Source organism: Neoarius graeffei, chromosome 16, assembly GCF_027579695.1.
Source record: "Neoarius graeffei isolate fNeoGra1 chromosome 16, fNeoGra1.pri, whole genome shotgun sequence".
In the NCBI taxonomy this organism is placed as follows: Eukaryota; Metazoa; Chordata; class Actinopteri; order Siluriformes; family Ariidae; genus Neoarius; species Neoarius graeffei.
This window is the reverse complement of record NC_083584.1, coordinates 35,483,469-35,505,434: the sequence shown is the minus strand read 5'-3', so window position 1 is coordinate 35,505,434 and position 21,966 is coordinate 35,483,469. Positions and strand designations below refer to the sequence as shown.

The window sequence follows — 21,966 nt, the reverse complement described above, 5'->3', positions numbered from 1 at the left end:
GGAAAAATACTTTTCATTGTATTTGGTCATTATAATGTAATTTTACGAACAGATTTTTCTGACTTTGTGGCTGATATGAAGTCTCGCGCATAATAGTTTATGCGCATGCGTCCTTACTTCTATTGTTCTGGTGTCTCCGAAGGGACCGTCTTACAGCGCCCCTAGAGGTGTGGCATGTGTATTGCATCATTTTCAGCAAGCGTTGCGTTGCCATATGTACCTGATATTTGACTGATCCGTTGCCCATGTGGACGCGATATTTTTTTTAATAACATCTCGTTGCCGTTGTCGTGTGGATGTAGCCTTAGAGTCCTGACCACAGATGTCGGTGTTATTGTTGAGTTTTTAAATTGATTAAGATTTAGGTTAATGGCTCAGTAGTTATGGTTCTGAGTTAGTGATTTCTTGCCAGTTCTCTGCTCTTGAGCAAGATACTTAAATCCCTCAACTGCTCTGATCAATTGTAAGTTGTTTTAAATAGGTGTCTACCAAAAGGATAATGTAAATGTAGTTTCCTGTAGAAAATGGTAGACTTTACAGTTGTTTGAAGAAGTCTTTATTTGTCACATGTACACTCAAGCACAAACTTGAGCATACAGTGAAATTCTTCCTCTGCATTTAACCCATCTGAGGCAGTGATCACACACAAGTGAGCAGTGAGCACACACACATACCTACTCAGAGCAGTAGGTAGCTATGTTACAGCGCCCGGAGAGCAGTTGTGGGTTAGGTGCCTTGATCAAGGGCATTTCAGCCCAATCTCAGGCCATGGCTGCCCCATGTTAACCTAACCTGCATGTCTTTGGACTGTGGGGGAAACCAGAGCACCTGGAGGAAACCCACACAGACACGGGGAGAACATGCAAACTCCACACAGAAAGGCCCCCGCTGGCCACTGGGCTCGAACCCAGAACCCTTTTGCTGTGAGGTGACTGTACTAACCACTACACCACCATGCCGCCAAGAATTTGGTTGATTTTGGCTACCTTTTTTTTTTTTTTTGACACATTTTTGAGACCAGTATGCCTGTCACATAGCCACCTTAGCCATCTGGAAGTGCTTAAACCAACACACATCAATATGTGGTTCATCAAATGCTTATTTGTTGTAATTGCACAGTTTTGCATCAGTAATTCTCCTTTGCATCTTTGGTCGTTGTTCACTTGGCTGCCTTTAAGCCTATAAGCTCTTTCACCTCCTTTCCATGCTGACCCACTACCCTACTCTTCACTCAGTCAGCTGACTTTCCATTACAACCGTGTTTACTGTTACACTGCAGCAGTCAGTTCTGGCTTTCCTTACATTGCTGTCACTGGAATCCTGACCTGCTTTTGTCATGGTTAAACCCCTCCAGCTTGGTGGCTTCGTGGGAGCCTCAGCAGATCCTCTCTAATCCAGTAGGTATTAGCAGACTGCCTGGTATTCCTTCGTGTAGGGGCAAGACCTCCTCACAAAGTCTTGGACACCATATAGGTGGCAGCACTGAAAACGAACCTAAAACAATAGTTTCAGTTCAAACATTTAGAACATCAAAAAATTGACAATGTTAAAAGCATTGACTAGGAATCCAAAATGCCCTCTGTCATTTGACAGTTTAAAATATATAGTTTAAAATATATAGTTTCTAATCTGTTGTGTGTCCCTGGTGAAGTGGGATTTTCCGATGGTAAAGCAGGCACTTCCCAAATATGGAAAGCCATCGAGACATTTAAAGATTTCTTAACAAAGGTAACTATTTCCAAATTTTTTATAAATGCCACTCATCGCACGTGCATTCATAGTGGTGAAGGAATATGGTGTCATTCTACAAAATAACATACAAAGACTATAGTTAATTTGATTTTACAAGTGCTGTGATTCACATTTTATGCTGTTGGCCATCAGATTATTCTAACCATATTTTATTGTATATGAAGGTTCATTAATCCAGTCATATTTTCATATACTCAGTGGCAGGTCAAACAGTTTGGATTTTAGGACTACAAGCTGAAATGTAGCCATGCAGATTTGCTGTTTAGTTTGAGCCAAGGCTACAGAATATAACATTATTTATTTATTTATTTATTTATTTATTTTTTTTTTTTTTATTGTGTTTCTAGTTATTGTGTCTAGCTTTTGGGTTGTGGTGTGTTGGCTTTGTTTTCCCCCCCCTGAGTGGGAAATACACAAGCCATGACGGTTTTTTTCCGGGGTGATAAGACAAGGTAAGATTAAAGCAGGTGACAAAAAGGGACCAGTGGCCTTGGTGAGGTTTCATACGTTTGGCAATGTGGAGGTACTCACTGTTCTTATGTTCTGGGAACGATAAATAAGTGTTTGGCACCCTCCAGCCAGTGTCTCCATTCTTCCAGCATGAGTTTTACAGCTAGCAGCTCTCATTACTTATGTCAAAATTCTGTTCTGCTGGGGAGAATTTTCTTGAGCAAAAGACTGCAGGACACATATTTGGCTTCTCGCCAAGGCGCTGCGACAAGATGGCTCCCGCCCCCGTTTGTGATGCATCCACCTCAACTATGAATGGTTTGGTTGAGTCCAGATGACAGAGTATGGGGGCCGTAATGAACGCGGTTTTGAGTTTCTGGAATGCCTCCTCGGTGGCCGTACTCCATGAGAGCCTTTTGGGGCCTTTCTTCAATAATGCTGTGAGTGGGATTGCAATTGAGCTGAAGCCTCTAATGGAAGTGCCTGCAGAAATTTGTGAAACTGAAGAATCGCTGCAGCTCTTTGATTTGTGCGAGGAGTAGGTCACTCAACTATGGCCCTCACCTTGGTGTTATCAATGGTTATGCCCTGCTGTCTAATAATGTAGCCCAGGAGAGAAATGGTGGGAGCATGAAGCTTGCACTTCTTTCCCTTGACATAAAGCTGGTTCTCCCAGTGATGGGACAGCACCTCCTTGATATGGTTAATGTGTCTCTAGAGAAGGGGATTAGATTAAATTATCCTCAATGTAGGCGATTACGAATTTCCCCAACATATCTCTCAGCGCATAATTAATAAAGCACTGGAACACCGGGGGGCACAATAAAGTCCATACTGCATGACCATGTACTCGTAGTGGCCCGAAGTGTTGTTAAAGGCCGTATTCCACTCAATTCCTGGCTCGGATATGGACCAGGTTATATATGTGTTGTGTGGGTCTAGTTTGGTAAAAACACGTGCGGTGTAGAACTATTCAAGAGCGGAAGGGACGAACGGGAGAGGGTATGGATATTTTACCGAAATCTGGTTCAACCCCTGGTAATGTATGCATAGGTGTAGTCTTCCCTTGCCTTTTATTTTTTCTCCACAAAAAAGAATTCAGCTGAGGCTGAAGAGGTGGAAGGTTGAATAGATCCCTCCTGGACATACTCTTCCATAGCTCTTTTGGGCAAGGGACAGCGGATATTACAGTACCAGTCAAAAGTTGGACACCCTTACTTATTCATAGGTTTTTCTGTATTTTGACTATTTTCTACATTGTAGAACAATACTGAAGACATCAAAACTATGAAATAACATATGGAAAATATATGGAATTATGGGATAAATTGTTTAAAAAACCCAAAATGTTTCATATTTTAGATTCTTCAAAGTAGCCACCGTTTGCCTTGATGACGCTTTGCACACTATTGGTGTTATCTTGACCAGCTTCACGAGCAGAGGTGGAAAAACCCGGGTGCAGAAAGTAAAAACCCTGCCACATTTTTGCTCCAGCCAATTCAATGAACCAGCTGATCCTAATTACCACATCCCCTAAGCCAGGTTGATGAGCTAATTGGTGAAATCACCTGTGTTGAGAGCACAGGCAGAAGGAAAACCTAAGCAGGACTTTTACTTTGTCAATCCAGTTTTTCCACCTCTGTTCACGAGGTAGTCACCTGGAATGCTTTTCAATTAACAGGCATGCCTCATCAAAAGTTAATTAGTGCAATTTCTTGCCTTCTTAATGCGTTTGAGCTCAAATAGGTAAATAACAACAATACCATAAATAGCCCTATTCCACAACTGTAGTAATCCATATTATGTCAAGAACCGCTCAACTAAGTAAAGAGAAATGACATCCATCATTACTTTAAAGGAACAGTCCACCGTACTTCCATAATGAAATATGCTCTTATCTGAATTGAGACGAGCTGCTCCGTACCTCTCCGAGCTTTGCGCGACCTCCCAGTCAGTCAGACGCAGTCAGACGCGCTGTCACTCCTGTTAGCAATGTAGCTAGGCTCAGTATGGCCAATGGTATTTTTTGGGGCTGTAGTTAGATGCGACCAAACTCTTCCACGTTTTTCCTGTTTACATAGGTTTATATGAGCAGTGACATGAAACAAGTTCAGTTACACAAATTGAAACGTAGCGATTTTCTATGCTATGGAAAGTCTGCACTATAATGACAGGCGTACTAACACCTTCTGCGCGCTTCGGCAGCGCATTGATATCTGAGCTCCGTATCAATGCGCTGCCGAAGTGCGCAGAAGGTGTTAGTACGCCTGTCATTATAGTGCGGACTTTCCATAGCATAGAAAATCGCTACGTTTCAATTTGTGTAACTGAACTTGTTTCATATCACTGGTCATATAAACCTATGTAAACAGGAAAAACGCGGAAGAGTTTGGTCGCATCTAACTACAGCCCCAAAAAATACCATTGGCCATGCTGAGCCTAGCTACATTGCTAACAGGAGTGACAGCGCGTCTGACTGCGTCTGACTGACTAGGAGGTCGCGCAAAGCTCGGACAGGTACGGAGCAGCTCGTCTCAATTCAGATAAGAGCATATTTCATTATGGAAGTACGGTGGACTGTTCCTTTAAGACATGAAGTATTTTATTAATAAAAATAAATTAAAATTTTTTTATTTAATCAGTATGTCCAAACTTTTAACTGGTACTGTATATGGCCAAGCAGCGGGGTGATACCTAGAAGGAGGCTGACAGAGCAATCGTATGGGCGGTGTGGAGGTAAGCTGCTAGATTTGGTCTTACTAAAAATGCTGCACAATTTGAGGTATTCCTCTGGGATGTGTACAGCAGAATGCTGGTCAGGGCTCTTGATTAAAGTGGTAACTCATTCTCACTCTGCTAGGCTCAGGCATGTGTGGCTGATCGGCATCGGCTCCGGCAGATCACGCCTAGAGACAGGGTGTGTGGAAAGGTGTCAGTTCCACTCTTGCAGCAGGTTGTCCAGGCAGATGGCAAGGTCGATGAGTGAGTTGAGTGTTGCCTTTTTGTCATGACATGCCAGCTCAGTGAGGACATCATGGTCGCATCCTTGGGGGAACCATGGCTTTCAGTGCCGGTTCGTTACTCTCCACCCTGCTAGCCTGTGAAACTCTAAGGTGTAATTGGCTGCTCTTCGCCTGCACTGCTTCATGGCTAGCTGTGACATTCCTGACCTCCTTTCCACTCCCACAGCATAGTAGTCCAGCTGAATGCCTTGCCAGTGAACAGACTGAAGAACTGCGCTATTTTGGCCTGGTCAGAGACGCCCTCCTGGACAAAGTACAGGTGGCACTGGAAGAGGAAGTCCCAACACTGTGAAGGCTCTCTTGTGAACTTGTCTGGTCAGGTGACGAGGGGCTGAGCAGGTGTGACAGCAGTTGGCGGTGCCACTAGTGCGGTATACTGGGTGGTGACTTGGGCGTGGGCCAACATGAGCTGCTGAATTTGCTTGGTCATCTCTGCTTGCCAAGGTGGTGACCTTGGTCTGTGGCATCCATATTATGTGGTGAAGCAATCTGTCACAGATCACACAGGGAGAGACAGACACAGAGGCAGACTAGGATGCAAGTGCGGTGCTGTTCTTTACTTCAAACAATGCAGGCAAACAAATCCAAATCAGCACACAGATGTCAAGGTCAGGGACAGGCATTCGATGAGATTATTCGATACAACATTCGATGGGATTATTTGAACTCAGGGTCAGGGACAGGAAATGGTCAGGTCACAATCCAAAACTTGTGAAACAGAGAATTTAAAAAAAGGTCAAAATCAGGGTAATAATACAGATGCTGAACTACTGTGTCATAAAATGCGAATGTGTGGAGAGTTCCAGTATAGTCTCTGGCATGGTGTGTGATGAGAAGCAGGTGTGTATGGTGAGTTGGCGCGAGTGAGGTTTTGTGATGAGTGCTGGGAATTGGAGTTCATGTTGGCCATGATTGTATGCCAAGTGTGCTCATGGGAAATGGAGTTTGTGGCGGATTCTGGTGCTGATCTGACAAAAATCGAAAGCCCAGGAGCAAAGAGGAAAGTTTTGCTACTCTCAGTTGGCCCAATTTTTAGGGTTTTATTTATATTTTTAAAGAATTTGGCTTATTGCAGTGTTTACTATCAATAGTCCATGAGGTTCTATACATTCAGATACATGAATTTCTATAATTTTCATCAACCCATTTCAGCATACCTATTTATCAGTTAAATTCTTTCAACCCTGTATGTAGACCTAGAATTTTTACTTCAAGAAAATTTTACTTCTTTGTTTGAGAGTATTTTCTTATTTAATACCCACCAAAATGGACAGAATCCAGCATTTCTTCCTGAAATACTTATTACATACTCATGAGCTTATTACACAAGCTTTCATGCGCTATAGTTGAGATTTGAGATTTAGCCACAGAAAAATTGACAGTGACCCATCATTTTAGAGTTCATGCTTTGTTTTATAGTTAATTACAACCGTTTTTCATAGTTTTAAAACAAGTGCAAAAGAAGTATGCCATTAATGATGTGTATTGATGTGTATTTATGCTGAGTCATCTTTCTAGCAACAAGTGATGGTTAATCAAAATATTAGGAAAGACGTTTCAGTATGCATTGCATCGCTCCTGTGAAGGACGGCCCTATGAGGACAGTTGAGGGTTATACCTGGAGGATGCTCTGGACTCTTACAGTAACGCTTTTATGGCTGAGGACGACAGTTGACTTGCTAACTTTAGGACTGCAGTTGTCATGAACAGTTTTGCACTCAAGTTTCCATCAATGAAGAGTTTATAACATCAACGAAACTGTCTTCATGTTAAAACTGTTAATGTTATAGTCTTGCTGTCTGTTGTTGCCCAAATGAGGATGGGTTCCCTTTTGAGTCTGGTTCCTCTCGAGGTTTCTTCCTCATGTCGTCTGAGGGAGTTTTTCCTTGCCACCGTCGCCACAGGCTCGCTCATTGGGGATAGATTAGGGACAAAATTAGCTCATGTTTTAAGTCGTTCAAATTCTATAAAGCTGCTTTGCGACAATGTTTATTGTTAAAAGCGCTATACAAATAAACTTGACTTGACTTGAGTATGCTTAAGCAATTGAAATTAGAACCTGAGATCTCAAATGTTCATTTTTTTGACCCCTGAATATGCAAATTGTGAAAATTTCAATAGTGTTTGAACCTTTCTAGTGAGTGTATTAGAGACTCCAGGAGTCAATTATTCGATGCATGGGGAAAGTCCTTCCTGACTCTGATATTTGCAAATGCGCTTGGTTGGGTGTATATTGAATTGTAAGTGTTTCAGAGCTCGATAGGCCAGTGTTATGAAGGCCTTGCTTGGAGTGAAAGAACATCCTTATAATAGTCTGTCTGTGTGTGTAACAGAGAGGAATTCAGGAGCAGTGAAGAGGAGAGCTATGTTCATGCATTCCAGGAGTTAATTGATAATTCAGTCAATCACATATACTCTTGTTCAACTGAGAGTATCTTTGTGTGTAGTTTGGTGTGTGTGGGGATGGATTTGGTGTTGTTGTGTGTCAGGTGTGTCAGCTGGGGTGAGTGTTAAGTAACAACCTTGCACCTATTTGTCAGCTTGAGTGGAAATTTGAGTAGGACGGTGCACAGAACAGGTGTGACATTGTGACGGGTGTTTCCTTCCATGCCACATGCCTCCTTCATGCTGCTTTTAGAAGCTTGCCATTACAAAACCATACTGTACGGAGAACACTTCTCAATGTTCAAGTCTGTCAGCTGTCATAGTGTGTGTGTGTGTGTGTGTGTGTGTGTGTGTGTGTGTGTGTGAGTGAATGTTCTCTTCTAAGCACGGATGCAGCAGGTGGGAAGATGTCAGTCTGTGCCTTTGCCATGCTCAGGCTGTAAGCTGTGCCAATCTCTGTACCCTGAGCTGCTGTCCTGCCATCTCCTACCAACTCTTGTGGTTGACACTCGAGAACTCTGTGGTCAAAAAGCCTCATTTATCTCCTGTCTTCCCCATTCACATCCAACTGGATTATTTTACTTCGATTTCACTGAGATTTGAAGTTAAAAGGGGCTGCTCCATCCAACATCTGCTGTCCCTCGGGCGAGCTCCACCGCCCTTCTATCTTAACCTTTCCAGCTCTCAGAACGACAGAGGGGAGAAGTTAAAAGAAGTGAGTAGAAAAGAGAGATATGCTTCCTCCACTTCACACATTGCTCAGGTAGGCCAGGTGCTTCAGTGCAGCAGTCCCACCTGCTGCCTCTTGTCTGAAGAGGATAAAAGAGGACAAAAAGAGTGCTGGCTGAAAAGAGAAACCCAATCTTTGATTAAGAGCAGCAGCAGGCGGGAGACAACATGGGACAACAGGGTGGCGAGGCGTGCTCTACACGAGCCAGCTGGGGTTGAGCGTGCACGTGTGTGTGAGAGAGAGAGAGGGAGAAAAACAAAGAGAGCTGTTGAATACCATGAAACATTAGGGCTGGGATTATAACCAATCTGGAAAAATTTACAAATTTGTACAAAATAATTAAGAAATGTCTGTCTTGTGTATTTTACTTCTTCTGTTTGCGCCAGTACAAGTATTAAAGACTTAGTCACTTAAAGGGGAACAGAGGGCAATATATAGAGTAAATATAACAATAAAACACACATTACCGAACCTTGTTCAAGACTTACAAAAGTTTTTTGTTCTAAGGTTGGAAAGTTATAGTGTTTTGAAAGTAGCTCGAGCAAACTATTTCCGCAGTTTGAACAGCCTGCCATGATATTAATTTTATCCAATCAGAATGCACGTTCATTTTCTCTGCGTAACACTCATGACGTATGTATGTGCCCAGTTGTGTTGGCTCATTGAGGTTGGGACTAGCACGTGTGAATCGGAAAGTAGGATGAATTGTAAGTGATCGGCTACACAATGCCACAGTGTGTTGCTTTCGGGTGTAATAATAAATAATAATTACCTGTTTCTGCCTCTTGCGACGATTTCGCAAGTCCATGGGTGGTGCCTATCTCATTGCAGCAAATAAATTCTGCTGGACTCGTGAGCAACTCCACGTTACATTTTCCGCACGAGCACCACGCCGTGTCACCTGCACGCATACGCTCTGCCCCACGCTCGCCATGCCCATGGTCAGCATCAGTCTCATCCTCGCCATCATCTGAGCTTTCTTCTCTTCTTTCTTCATCACCGGAGTCGAGAGTACCTCTCCTAGGTTCAAACTGGTACCCTTCTAAGCCATAGCCTGCTTGCAGTGTGTCTTGCAGGATCTCTTCGTATGATTCGACAGAGCTGTTGCTTTCACTTGATGCGCCTGACGCCATGATTACACGCTTCTCTCCTAGTGCAGTGGGTAGGGCTGATGTCACGGTCTTTTAAAAATGGCGACTCTTGTGCCGTTTAGCATACCGACTATTATATTTACAATTACCAAGATATTTCGTTGTTTTCTAGTATATAAATTTGATAGAATACTTAAGAATACGTTACTTTGTCACATCAGCAACTGTATATATTATATTTGGTACCCCTTTAAATGAAGAAATATCCTTAAAGGCATAATAAATAAATAATACAACCTCATTTACCAGTTTATTCATTACACCTACATTGTTTCTACACTTTTTAGCATTTTTATCAGGCACACCTATATACAGGTGTGCTTTGTAACTGAATGTACCCTTCGATTTCTGTGCACAATTCGTCACCCCCTTTACCCCATCTAGCAAAGAAAAGTGACTGTGTAATACAATGCACACACATGCTGTAAACAGAAAAGGACAATTAAAGGCGGTCCTCTTCCTCGCATGCGCAGACACACTGTCCTTGACAGGGTTTTGGGAGATAAGTATTTTATGAGTCGCCATTATTTCTTCAGATTTGCATATGTATTTGCATATAAATGATAGTCACGTTTTATTGCAGTTTGTGTTAAAGAAGAAGCTGCACCATCCCTATTTATTCACTCTGGTCTTTCAGGAAAGTGTGGAAACCCCCTATTTAATCCCAAAGGCCTTGGGATCAGTAAAGAACTCGAACCTGTTGTTGGTTTGCACAAGTTTGAAGACTGATACTTTCTCTGTGGGAGAAACTATTGTGAACAGTGTGTGAATGATTTATTTATTTATTTTGGCACTGCTGGATTTCTGTTTCACCTGCCTTGAAATCAGCGCTAAAGGGCTTCATTCCGAGTCAAGTTTTATTAAGGGACTTCCTATCTATTAAAACCTGGACAAAGCCGTTGAAGATATTTGAATACACAAACGTACTTCAAGGCTTGCTTTGAATATGTCTGGCCTTTTACACAGTAAGATGGGGTTATACAGAAGGCAATACTCTTTTTGCCTTTATCAGTTATCAGGAAGTAATTAAGCTTTTTTTTCCAACTAAAGTACTAGAATTAGGTGTAATAAAACTGAACTGTGTGGATTAGGCTTGCTTTGATAAACTAAAATCCATTAATCATTAGTCCTTAAGAGGAATTGCAGCTGTTTGATTTTATCAATAGGATTTTTCCTACTGATTGGCCACCCACTTGGTGAAACTGGGCACTTGGACAATGCAACACAGTGCTAATTAGCTTAAAGGTTGATGTATCAGAAAGTTTGTTCCATTCTGTAATGCCTCTTTTGATTTCCTGCTGTTGGAGTAGATTAACCTGTAACCGATTTGGATAATTGAGCCATTGGAGCTAATATGATTAACACAAGAAGTAAGCTTCATTGAGGCGCAAAGGCAGTTAGTTCATAGCAATCTGAGCCTTCATAATAAAAACTCGAACCAGCCGGTGCCAAGGTTTTGCGTTCTGATTCTGAAGTATTTTTCTTCCCCAAAGCAAAAATTGCATCTCATGATTTCAACCTAAAAGCATGTGTAGTATTAAAAGTATTTCACCTTCAGTCCAAGTTTTGATAAGACGTAGCCTAAGTAAACAGTCTCAACAAATGGGCATTTCAAGCTGTTTCTTTCTTCATGTGGATGTTCGTTTTCCTTGTGTCATTACCAGCTGGTGTTGTCTTTCTGCGTGTAGATAAATTCCTACCTCTGGGTCATTTTCTCTCTCTCTCTCTCTCTCTCTCTCTCTCTCTGTCTGTCTGCAATGCGAATGAATCATTAGTGAGAGTGGAGGCTCTGGCAGAGCCGGATTCTGCCAGTCTGACTGCTGACTGTGCCAGAATGCTGAGGGAGCTTATGGAACTGTTGCAACTCAGCAAGTTAATGTTTCTTGTTGGTCCAGTCTGTACAGTGATGCACATAGCTCTGCTTTAATGCTGTCAATTCCCCCCCACAAGTTTTCACTTTTCTGATCACTTCTCAGTTCTTATGCTAACTCAACTGTCTTGGATTTCTACGGGTGTGCACTAATGGTTTAAAAAAAAAAACAGAAAAAATATGATGGTTTAAAAAATACTGTGCTTGAAGACAAAGTTTTATTGAGACCTTGGAAATGTAAGGTTCTATCGGATATTTTTTTGGGGGGAAAAAGAATTAATATTTGAAACAATATTTTTATTAAAGTTGCCATGCGTGCTATATGAACATATTGACTAAAAGTAAATAAAGAAAGTAAATTTTTTTGGGAAAAAAGAAACAAATCTTTAGCCATATTGGGGATTAAAACATTGGCTCATTATCTTAAAATCGCAGACTTAAAAATCAGCAACAACCTTATCATTCTCGATATTGACCTTTGCTGAGGTTTTGAACAGTGGAATAATATCCAGGGTGTTTAAAAAAATGTATATTATTTGAGATGTAAATATCCCAGAAAATACACAGTCTAGGTAAATGAAAGTGAACAGGCTTAATGTTGAGCAATATAATATTTATTCCTCAAAATTTGAATGAGAAATTCTAAGGTATGTGGATTCCATGAACGATTTCACAAATGTTCAGTATGCTTGCCGCCTGAGACACGGCACACGTCAAGTCGGTAGTCCAGCTCCTGCCAAACACGCTGCAGCATGTCTTTGGTAACAGTCTTTTATGGTAACAGTGCATTTTTTAGAGAATTCTCTCATAAATACATGCTGTACAGTCTTGTTCGACTGTGTTCAAGTGTACTCTAACACACAAAACGCCTTTTCCTTTTCCAGTGAATGGCATTTCTATACCTAAAAAGATAAAAACAAAAAACAAACAAAATTTTGACCTGTTTCCACACATGCTGTTAAAATTGAGGTCAGTTGAACGAGAATTGGCAAAGTTATTAGATTGTGAAATATCAAATTTTTTGAAACACCTTGTATAATAAGAACCCCTAAGTTCAGAGATGTTTTCTTTAAAATTGCCCCCCAAAAAATTAATGATGGGGGGTGGGGGGGGGGGGTGGACTAGTACAACATTTAATGTTAATGTTATATACTTGTGGAGTTACTGACACCTGGTGATACTGAGAAAAATGTATTTTAAAGTGAATAGATCACTATTTCCATGTTATATCATATCCATCATACCAGCTGTACTTGTGCCACCATCAGCTTCTTTAAACCGCTGGATGCCTTAATTGTGTTCAGCCTCATGTACAGCCCCAGAAACCCTGCATGCATGATAGCATTCTAATTAGGTTAATGTTGGTCTTGTGGGAACACAACTTGATTGTACAAAGTAGGAATAATTGAACTAAACTAAATCTCGGCTGCTTCCCAGTTGTCCCATTCTGATCAAATCCCTTCAGGATGGCATTAAAATGAATACTCAAGGTTAAGGCTGAAATATACAGTATTTTTCTAAAATTACCCTGTGTGTATGATACAATATAAAATCATCATTTTCTTTTGGCTGATCCCGTTAGGGGTCACCACAGTGGATCTGTTCCGCATGTTTGATTTGGCATGGGTTTTACAATGGATGCCCTTCTTGATGCAACCCTCCCCAGTCTATCCAGGCTTGGGACCGGCACTAAGTATGCACTGGCTTGTACCACCCCAGTGGCTGGGTATTTTACCTAATCCACATGTCTTCGAACTGTGGAGGAAACTGGAGCACCCGGAGGAAACCCACACAGACACTTGGAGAACACGCAACCTCCACACGGAAAGGCCGTCATTGGCCGTGAGTTTCGAACCCAGAACCTTCTTGCTGTGAGGCGACAGTGCTAACCACTACACCACTGAATATAAAATAAAATAAAATGGTGAGGGATGTCTTTCTTTGCCTCTTTTCTTTTCCTCACTTTTGCCTGCATGGCATAGCAAGCTGGGAGTCTCAAATAAAGGGATATCAATTAAAGGTGCTCATTAGAATATCGGCCTACATCCGAGTCACATTCTGCTCGGAGTTCTCAGTGAATTTAGCTGTTTTTGACCCATTTGCTCTGTCCTGTTTCAAGTTTGCTATGAAACAAATTGCATATTTTACACTATCTAAAGGAGCTTTACGGTTGTTTTTGCTCAACAGGTTTTGCTCACTTATTAAATGTAAATAGAATGTTTATTAGGAAAACACTATTAGGAAGATCTTCCTTTGTTTGTACATGGCATTCATTTGTTGCTGTAGTTTCTTACCCTGCGTTCACACCAAATGTGGCAAGAGCGTCAAAATTTGCTCTCGCCACCCTGCCAACAATGCTGGGAAGTTTGCGGACACTCTGTGACGTAGATGAAATAGGCAGTTGTTCAGAATGCCTTGTCTTGCAAAGTTTTTTTAAAAGGGCCACAAAGAAAACACACGTCAACTTGAATATCTTAATAAAATAATTTTTAAAATACAATTATTTAAATAATTAAGTTAAATTAACAATACTATGTGGGAGAGCGGGTTGACTTTGTTTTTACTTGTGTATGTTTTTTTTGTTGTTGTTTTTGCTTTGTTGAAAATTTAAAAAAAAAATCAACAAAAGTGACTGCTTTCATCTTAGCATATCCAACGTACACTTCTCGTTTTGTAATACCTGCAGTTTGACAGTATCATTCAAGTCATATGTAAGTGAATACCCAGCACTCTTTTGCATCTTGTGGCGCTAATTAGCATGTCATCATCTAACACTGTCTCTGCCTGCGGCGGATTACACACTAATATGAGATCTTTCATAGTTTCCTGTTATGTGTAGCTTTGTTAAGGTCGTTGATATTGAGACCAGACCATTGGTATATATTGTCTCGCCAACGCTTTCTCGATCTTCCTCTGTTCCGTTTGCCTTCCATCATGCCTTCGACACAGATCTTAGCAAGTCCTGTTTCTGCCCGTTTTACATGACCAAAGAGTTTGAAAGTTTTGCTCTTGATTACATTCATTATGGGAGTTATTTTAGTAGCTTCAAGAAGATCCTCAGTTTTGATGTGGTCTGTTAACCTGTGGTTTGTCATGAACCTCAAAATGTGGTTTTGAAATAGTCTCTATTTTTCTGCATAGGTTTGTTGTCCAGTTTACACATTCTAGTCCATAAAGGACGACTGGTAAAACATGTGTTGTAGATTTTGTTTTGATTTACAGTGGGGCAAAAAAGTATTTAGTCAGCCACCAATTGTGCAAGTTCTCCCACTTAAAAAGATGAGAGAGGTCTGTAATTTTCATCATAGGTACACTTCAACTATGAGAGACAGAATGGGGGGAAAGAATCCAGGAAATCACATTGTAGGATTTTTAATGAATTAATTGGTAAATTCCTTGGTAAAATAAGTATTTGGTCACCTACAAACAAGCAAGATTTCTGGCTCTCACAGACCTGTAACAACTTCTTTAAGAGGCTTCTCTGTCCTCCACTCGTTATCTGTATTAATGGTACCTGTTTGAACTCGTTATCAGTATAAAAGACACCTGTCCACAACCTCAGACAGTCACACTCCAAACTCCACTATGGCCAAGACCAAAGAGCTGTCAAAGGACACCAGAAACAAAACTGTAGACCTGCACCAGGCTGGGAAGACTGAATCTGCAATAGGTAAGCAGCTTGGTGTGAAGAAATCAACTGTGGGAGCAATTATTAGAAAATGGAAGACATATAAGACCACTGATAATCTCCCTCGATCTGGGGCTCCACGCAAGATCTCACCCCGTGGGGTCAAAATGATCACAAGAACGGTGAGCAAAAATCCCAGAACCACACGGGAGGACCTAATGACCTGCAGAGAGCTGGGACCAAAGTAACAAAGGCTACCATCAGTAACACACTACGCCGCCAGGGACTGAAATCCTGCAGTGCCAAACGTGTCCCCCTGCTTAAGCCAGTACATGTCCAGGCCTGTCTGAAGTTTGCTAGAGAGCATTTGGATGATCCAGAAGAGGATTGGGAGAATGTCATATGGTCAGATGAAACCAAAATAGAACTTTTTGGTAAAAACTCAACTTTTTGTGTTTGGAGGAGAAAGAATGCTGAGTTGCATCCAAAGAACACCATACCTACTGTGAAGCATGGGGGTGGAAACATCATGCTTTGGGGCTGTTTTTCTGCAAAGGGACCAGGACGACTGATCCGTGTAAAGGAAAGAATGAATGGGGCCATGTATCGTGAGATTTTGAGTGAAAACTTCCTTCCATCAGCAAGGGCATTGAAGATGAAACGTGGCTGGGTCTTTCAGCATGACAATGATCCCAAACACACCACCCGGGCAACGGAGTGGCTTTGTAAGAAGCATTTCAAGGTCCTGGAGTGGCCTAGCCAGTCTCCAGATCTCAACCCCATAGAAAATCTTTGGAGGGAGTTGAAACTCCGTGTTGCCCAGTGACAGCCCCAAAACATCACTGCTCTAGAGGAGATCTGCATGGAGGAATGGGCCAAAATACCAGCAACAGTGTGTGAAAACCTTGTGAAGACTTACAGAAAAGGTTTGACCCCTGTCATTGCCAACAAAGGGTATATAACAAAGTATTGAGATGAACTTTTGCTATTGACCAAATACTTATTTTCCACCATAATTTGCAAATAAATTCTTTAAAAATCAGACAGTGTGATTTTCTGGATTTTTTTTTTCATTTTGTCTCTCATAGTTGAGGTATACCTATGATGAAAATTACAGGCCTCTCTCATCTTTTTAAGTGGGAGAACTTGCACAATTGGTGACTGACTAAATACTTTTTTGCCCCACTGTGTAAAGAAGAGTCCTTTGAGAAGTTAAGAGATCTTTTGTTTTCATTAAAGGCAGCCCAGCCTAAACTTATTCTGTGGTTAACAGAAGTAGACCCAGCATTAGTGCATAGTTAACATGTAATTCCCTCCTGTTTTCACAATATAGTGATATTATGCACTTCACCAACTCTCTTGAAATGACTATAATTTCTCACATCTTGGTCCATGCTTCATGTTTTTTAATGTATTATTTCTGTATGCAGACAGGGACACATCAGAATAATGGGGAAACCTGCCACCTCCATGGTAGGCTACTTGGGAACGGTTTGAACAGAACCAAAATTTACACGACAGTGTTCTCTAGGATTCTTTAGTGCTGAGCTCATCTCAATTCTGATTGGTTGCTGTTGAACCGTTTCATAGATTGTTACCATAAAGTTGAGAGATGCTGGCTCACATAGAAAGTGAATGGTCGTTTTGATGCTCTTGCTGTGTGTGGTGTGAACGTAGGGTTCTAAGTTTTTTTTTGTTGTTGTTGTTTCTGCTTCTTTCCTTCAGGACCAGGTAGCAGTGTTCCACCTGTCTATGGCTTAGACGTGACAGATGTGTCCATCTGGGAAGAAACGGTCCTCATTCCTGCCCTAGACATTCTGGACAGCTTTTGCAAGGTGTATTTTCTATTTCTGCCCCCCTTTTTATCCTGTCATCAAATGATATGAGATGTTTATCCTGAATGACCCGAAACATGATATTTGGAGTTTGCTTATAGAGGCTTGTTGATTTCTTGCCAGTCTTGATATTGTAGGCTGAGCAAATGTGGTAGAGTTAATGATGGCATTATTTATTTGTTCTTTTTAATGCTGTACTTGTATCTGACCTCCATCAGATGTAGATTGCCAGTGATCACTTATTATTTATGGAAAGATCACATCATTTGTGTATAAAATTGATTGCCAGCTTACACAAATGGCAGTTGATATTGTTGTTTCAGTTTAAATACATTGACATGGAGCGCTTGAACTACTTTACTTCGTGTTAACTTCTCCAGGGAGAACAGCCATCTGTTGAGCCAATCACAATTGAGGGGGTGGGACCACGGAACAAGCGGAGCCACCACACATGTGAACTGTGTGATAAAGTAATCATCGGTGACCTGGAGTGGACAGGTGAGCTCTTTTACCTCAAAGTGATTTCAGGGATCAGGATCAGAACTTTCGGATGTTGAAAATTAATTCAGTTTGGGCTGGTAAGAGTAACGCCGCTTCACAACACCCCTTAGTCAATTATTTATTAACTTATGATTAATTGCTGTCATTATCATTGAATAATTTTAAAAACACTTCATCAATGAGCCAGTTTGTAATTTTGCTTCAACCAATATTAGCTGGTGATCCAACAAAAACCAGCCAATCAGACAACAGAGCTATGTTGTTTTACTTAACAATAGAATTGTTGCAAGTCGTCAGTTTGATATCTCCACCCTCCTGCATCAGAAATCTAGAATTTCAAGTTTTTGTTTAGGCCTGTTCATTTTAATATGGTCAAAGGTTATCCACAGATGATCCACTATTGCTCAGAGTGTCATTTATCTTCTCGTTCAGCTCATCTCAAGTCTAAAAGCCACTTGCATCATGTCCGGAAGAAGCGGAGAGCTGAGGAGACCTCTGAGCATCAACAGGGTATTGGGTCTGAATTCTCTTCCAAAGCAAAGTGTCAGAGACAGGCAGGTACTACTCCTCACACACCAGGCTCTGAATTGGGCGTACTCGAACCAGGAACACAGAGGAACCGTGATAACGAAAGACAGATTTCTGAGGAGTCCTAACCTGTGTGAATGAGCGAAAGGATTTTCATTTTACAACTTGTGCCAACTGATGCCTCAGGAGTACAGACCTGCATGGACTGCATTAGAGTGGCCTTGAAAACTACACAGATTATATGATCTTTTCTTTTTTTTCCCCTCTTTGTCTAGACTGAGCCATTTCAGTCTATTTTTGCCTGAATTGATACAATATCCACATTGCTCTGAGTGAAATCTCTGCGGGACATCGTGGAAGTTCTAATGGAAATTGTTGTTGGATGGAAAACCATTTTTGAGTTTTTAGCTGGAAAAAATATCTGAGCTTTACAGAATTGCACTCTAGCTTTTTTAAATCTTTTGTCTGGCTTCACAAAGGCCCAGTAGACTTCTGTTTTCTTGCACAAATGCTCGGTCCTGATGTCAAGTTTAGTTTGAGTATATAATGAACATCACATGGTACATTTTATAATTAAAGTGCTTTGCTATTTTAATCCTACTTCTTTGCCTGTACTGTCGTGTGTGTGTGTGTGTGTGTACATATACAATACCAGTCAAAAGTTTGGACACACCTCCTAATTCAATCTATTTTTTAAAAATCAATTAAGTCACTTCATGTCTTAAGGTAATGATGGATGTCGTTTCTCTTTACTTAGTTGAGACATAATATGGATTACTCCAGTTGTGGAATCGGGCTGTTTACTGTATTTGTATTATTTACTGTTTGATCTCAAATCATTAAGAAGGCAAGAAACTAATCCACTATTTAACTTTTGACAAGGCATATCTGTTAATTGAAAAGCATTCCAGGTGACTACCTCCATCAAGCTGGTTAATGCCAATAGTGTGCAAAGCGTCATCAAGGTAAATGGTGGCTACTTTGAAGAATCTAAAATATGAAACTTTTGGGGTTTTTTTAACACTTCTTTTTGTTTACCACATAATTCCACATGTGTTCCATGTGTTATTTCATAGTTTTGATGTCTTTAGTATTGTTCTACAATGTAGAAAAATAGTCAAAATACAGAAAAACCTATGCAGGGTAGGTGTGTCCAAACTTTTGACTGGTACTGTATATACAGTACTGTGCAAAAGTCTTTGGCACATGCAAAGAAATGCTCTAGGACAAAGATGTCTTCAAAAATATTGATATAAATTTTCTACACTTAAAAAAAAAAATACTATAAAGAGCAGTAAACAGTAAGAAATGAAACAAAGTAAATATTTCATGTGAAGACCTTTTCCCTTAAAAAAAAAGTAGTCTCAGGTGCAATGAGTGCAGTTTTATAAGGAAATGAGCTGTAGGTTTTACTGAGCATCTTACAGAAGCAGCCACAGTTCTTCTGGACACTGTGACACTTGCGTCTTAATTTTGCAGCAAAACACAGTAGCATAACACAGTTATGTTTTTGTCTGAAAAGTGGTCTCATAATATCCTGCTTTCTTTACTGTCGTACAAACATTTTTCTCTAACATTTCATTTTGTCCTGGAAAGCTAATGTTTGGAAATTTAAACTGTGTTTGTACAGACTCGATAATGTAGAAATCATAAAATGGAAATCTATAACAAAGTTTGTACTAAATAATACGCCGTGCCTCAGACTTGCGCAGTGCTGTATATCCTTGGCTCAGGTTAGAGGGTGTGTGCTGCTCTGAGGGATCTGCATGTTTGCTACTCATCTCTCCAGATGTGTTTGCGTTTCACAGGCTTGGAGTGGTATGAAAGGTACTGTACGGGGATCAGCTACGCTTCCTCTTAAATGATAACACGTTCTAATTTAGAGGCTGGGGCATGGTCGGGAGTAAAAGGTCATTAGGACTGGCGGAGTAAAAAGAAATGGCCTCCTTTTTCCTTACACACGTCTGTGGCAAAGGTCACTGTTGACCTTTACATCAAGGCTGTTTTTATTGCTACTTTTCTATTGTTTCTTTGAGATATGTCTCTCAATGAATCACAGTGACTTAATAACATCTGGTTTGTGAGGATGTTCAGAACATTTATTTAGCTCTTGCTCTGCCAATTAGATTTGCCATTCTCATCTTTTGCTGCTAAATCAGTCTTCATGTTATAAAAAGCATGTGGTTAGTCAGAATGTTGTTAGAAAATGCTATGAATAAGAGCAGCCCAGGAAATGAGTGCTTTAGTCTTGTTAACTGGCTACACAGAGCTTGAAAGTGGAGCAGGTTGTCTCTCGAAATAGAGAAGTGTGAGAGGGTCATGTACGCACGTACACACACACACACACACACACACACACACACACACACACACACACACACACACACACAGACAGTGAGATGTTTGTGACACATGATGCAGCCATTACCAATCTTTTTATACCTTTAATTTTGTCTTGCACCTGTAAAATGGTATAAATGCTGTTCATCTTAGTCTCTCTTTCTCTCTCAATATACTGGATTTGGGGATAGATTTTTGGCATACAGTACATTTCTATAGATTTTGTTTTGACCTTCAGTTACTGTAGGTCAACCCCCACCCTGTCCATCAGTGGAAAAGGACCACCACAGGGCCAGAGCTGACCGGATATTACTTGAGTGGTGAATCATTCTCAGCACAGGAGTGACACACTTTTACTAGTGCCACACACACACTCACTCTCTGTCCCCCCCCGTGTCCAAAATCTCTCACTCATTCACTACTCCCTACATAGGGAATTACTATATAGAGGACGATATAGTGAGCTCATTGGTAAAATGAAAAAACGCTTTCGGACACTAGTCCGTTGCGCTGGTATTTACGTCATTACTGTCGCACAATTAAAACGTGCCAGATCAGTTGGCTGGTGGGTTTTCAAAATAATAAATACATGCATGTATTTTTGTGATAAATACATATTATACTGAGCGCATTTCCAACATTAATCAATACAAAGTACCTGCATCTTTCAGTTTTTTAAAATCAAGGTTGAATACTTTCTTCTTTGCCGCTGCCTTTTATTAAATCAAATTTGAGACATTTAATTTGATTTCTTTCAATGCGACCGCAATGCATGATGGGATATAGTGCTTGGTTAGTGACCATCGGTTGTACACTACTTTTCCTGATGCATTGTGGGATACTTTGAGTGCTATATAGGGTGCAAATAATCCTCACTAAGGTTTCGGACAGCACTACAAAATGGCGTCCTTACTATATAGTGCCCTATATAGTGAGTAGGGAGCTATTTCGGACACAGGCTCTCTCTCTCTCTCATGTCCATATCAGACACACAACTGCATTACTGGAATTTTTTTTTTAACACCTCACTGACATTTATTTTCTCATATGGAAATCTTCAGCCAAAGTTATCCTGTAGTCAGAAACTGAAACTATCTGACATTCACGAAAAGGTCACTTTCAGTAATGCAAGTGGTAGAGTAAGCTGGAAAAAAAGTCCTTGAATTGATTACCTATTAGAATGAATTTCTGATTTAGGTTACAAGCAAACAAGCATTAATCATGGCTAAACAAATGATAGATTAATTAGCACTGAGAAAGTTAAAGCTCCAGTATTCTGTACAGACCCATGCTTGGTTGCCAGGAAACTGACTAAGCTACAAAGCGGTAGCTAAGTAAGAGGTAATGTACAGCAAGCCGCTCATTATTGCGAAATAAACCCTGACTGGGTGATGCAGAACCCTGACATGAAGCATCTTGAATCACCTCGGAGGAGTTTATTTTGCAATAGTAACCAGCTTGCTGTACACCATCCCATTTATTACAGGGCTATTTACTTAAGAAATCAATAATTTGACAAAATATTGATCTACAAATTATTTTATTGTTTCTGCCTTTGGTGGGATCCATAGCAACGGCCTGTTACGCATAGCAACAGTCTGTTCTCCAGAAATAACAGACTGTAACAGGGCTTTCCACTAAGGCTCATACTAGCCAGCCATGACAAATAAGTAGCCAGCCGGGGGGAGTAAACACAAAATAAACTCCTGTGCACGCAGTTCCCAGGATTAAATGTATTTTACACAGACCATTTATTTATTCATTTTACTCAAA

At 40.7% G+C, this 21,966-nt stretch overlaps 1 protein-coding gene across 3 annotated transcripts in view; it reads left to right on the top strand.

The window, feature by feature from the left end:
* Window positions 1–18,453, top strand: part of trit1 (tRNA isopentenyltransferase 1) — an 87,950-nt gene extending 69,497 nt beyond the window's left edge. For all 3 annotated transcript variants that reach the window (XM_060942833.1, XM_060942835.1, XM_060942834.1), the window contains 3 exons: window positions 16,715–16,824; window positions 17,205–17,322; window positions 17,758–18,453. In XM_060942833.1, the coding sequence (XP_060798816.1) occupies window positions 16,715–16,824; window positions 17,205–17,322; window positions 17,758–17,981 (452 nt within the window). In that variant the 3' untranslated portion in view covers window positions 17,982–18,453. The remainder of the gene's footprint in view (window positions 1–16,714; window positions 16,825–17,204; window positions 17,323–17,757) is intronic.
* The last annotated feature ends 3,513 nt before the right edge of the window (window positions 18,454–21,966 follow it).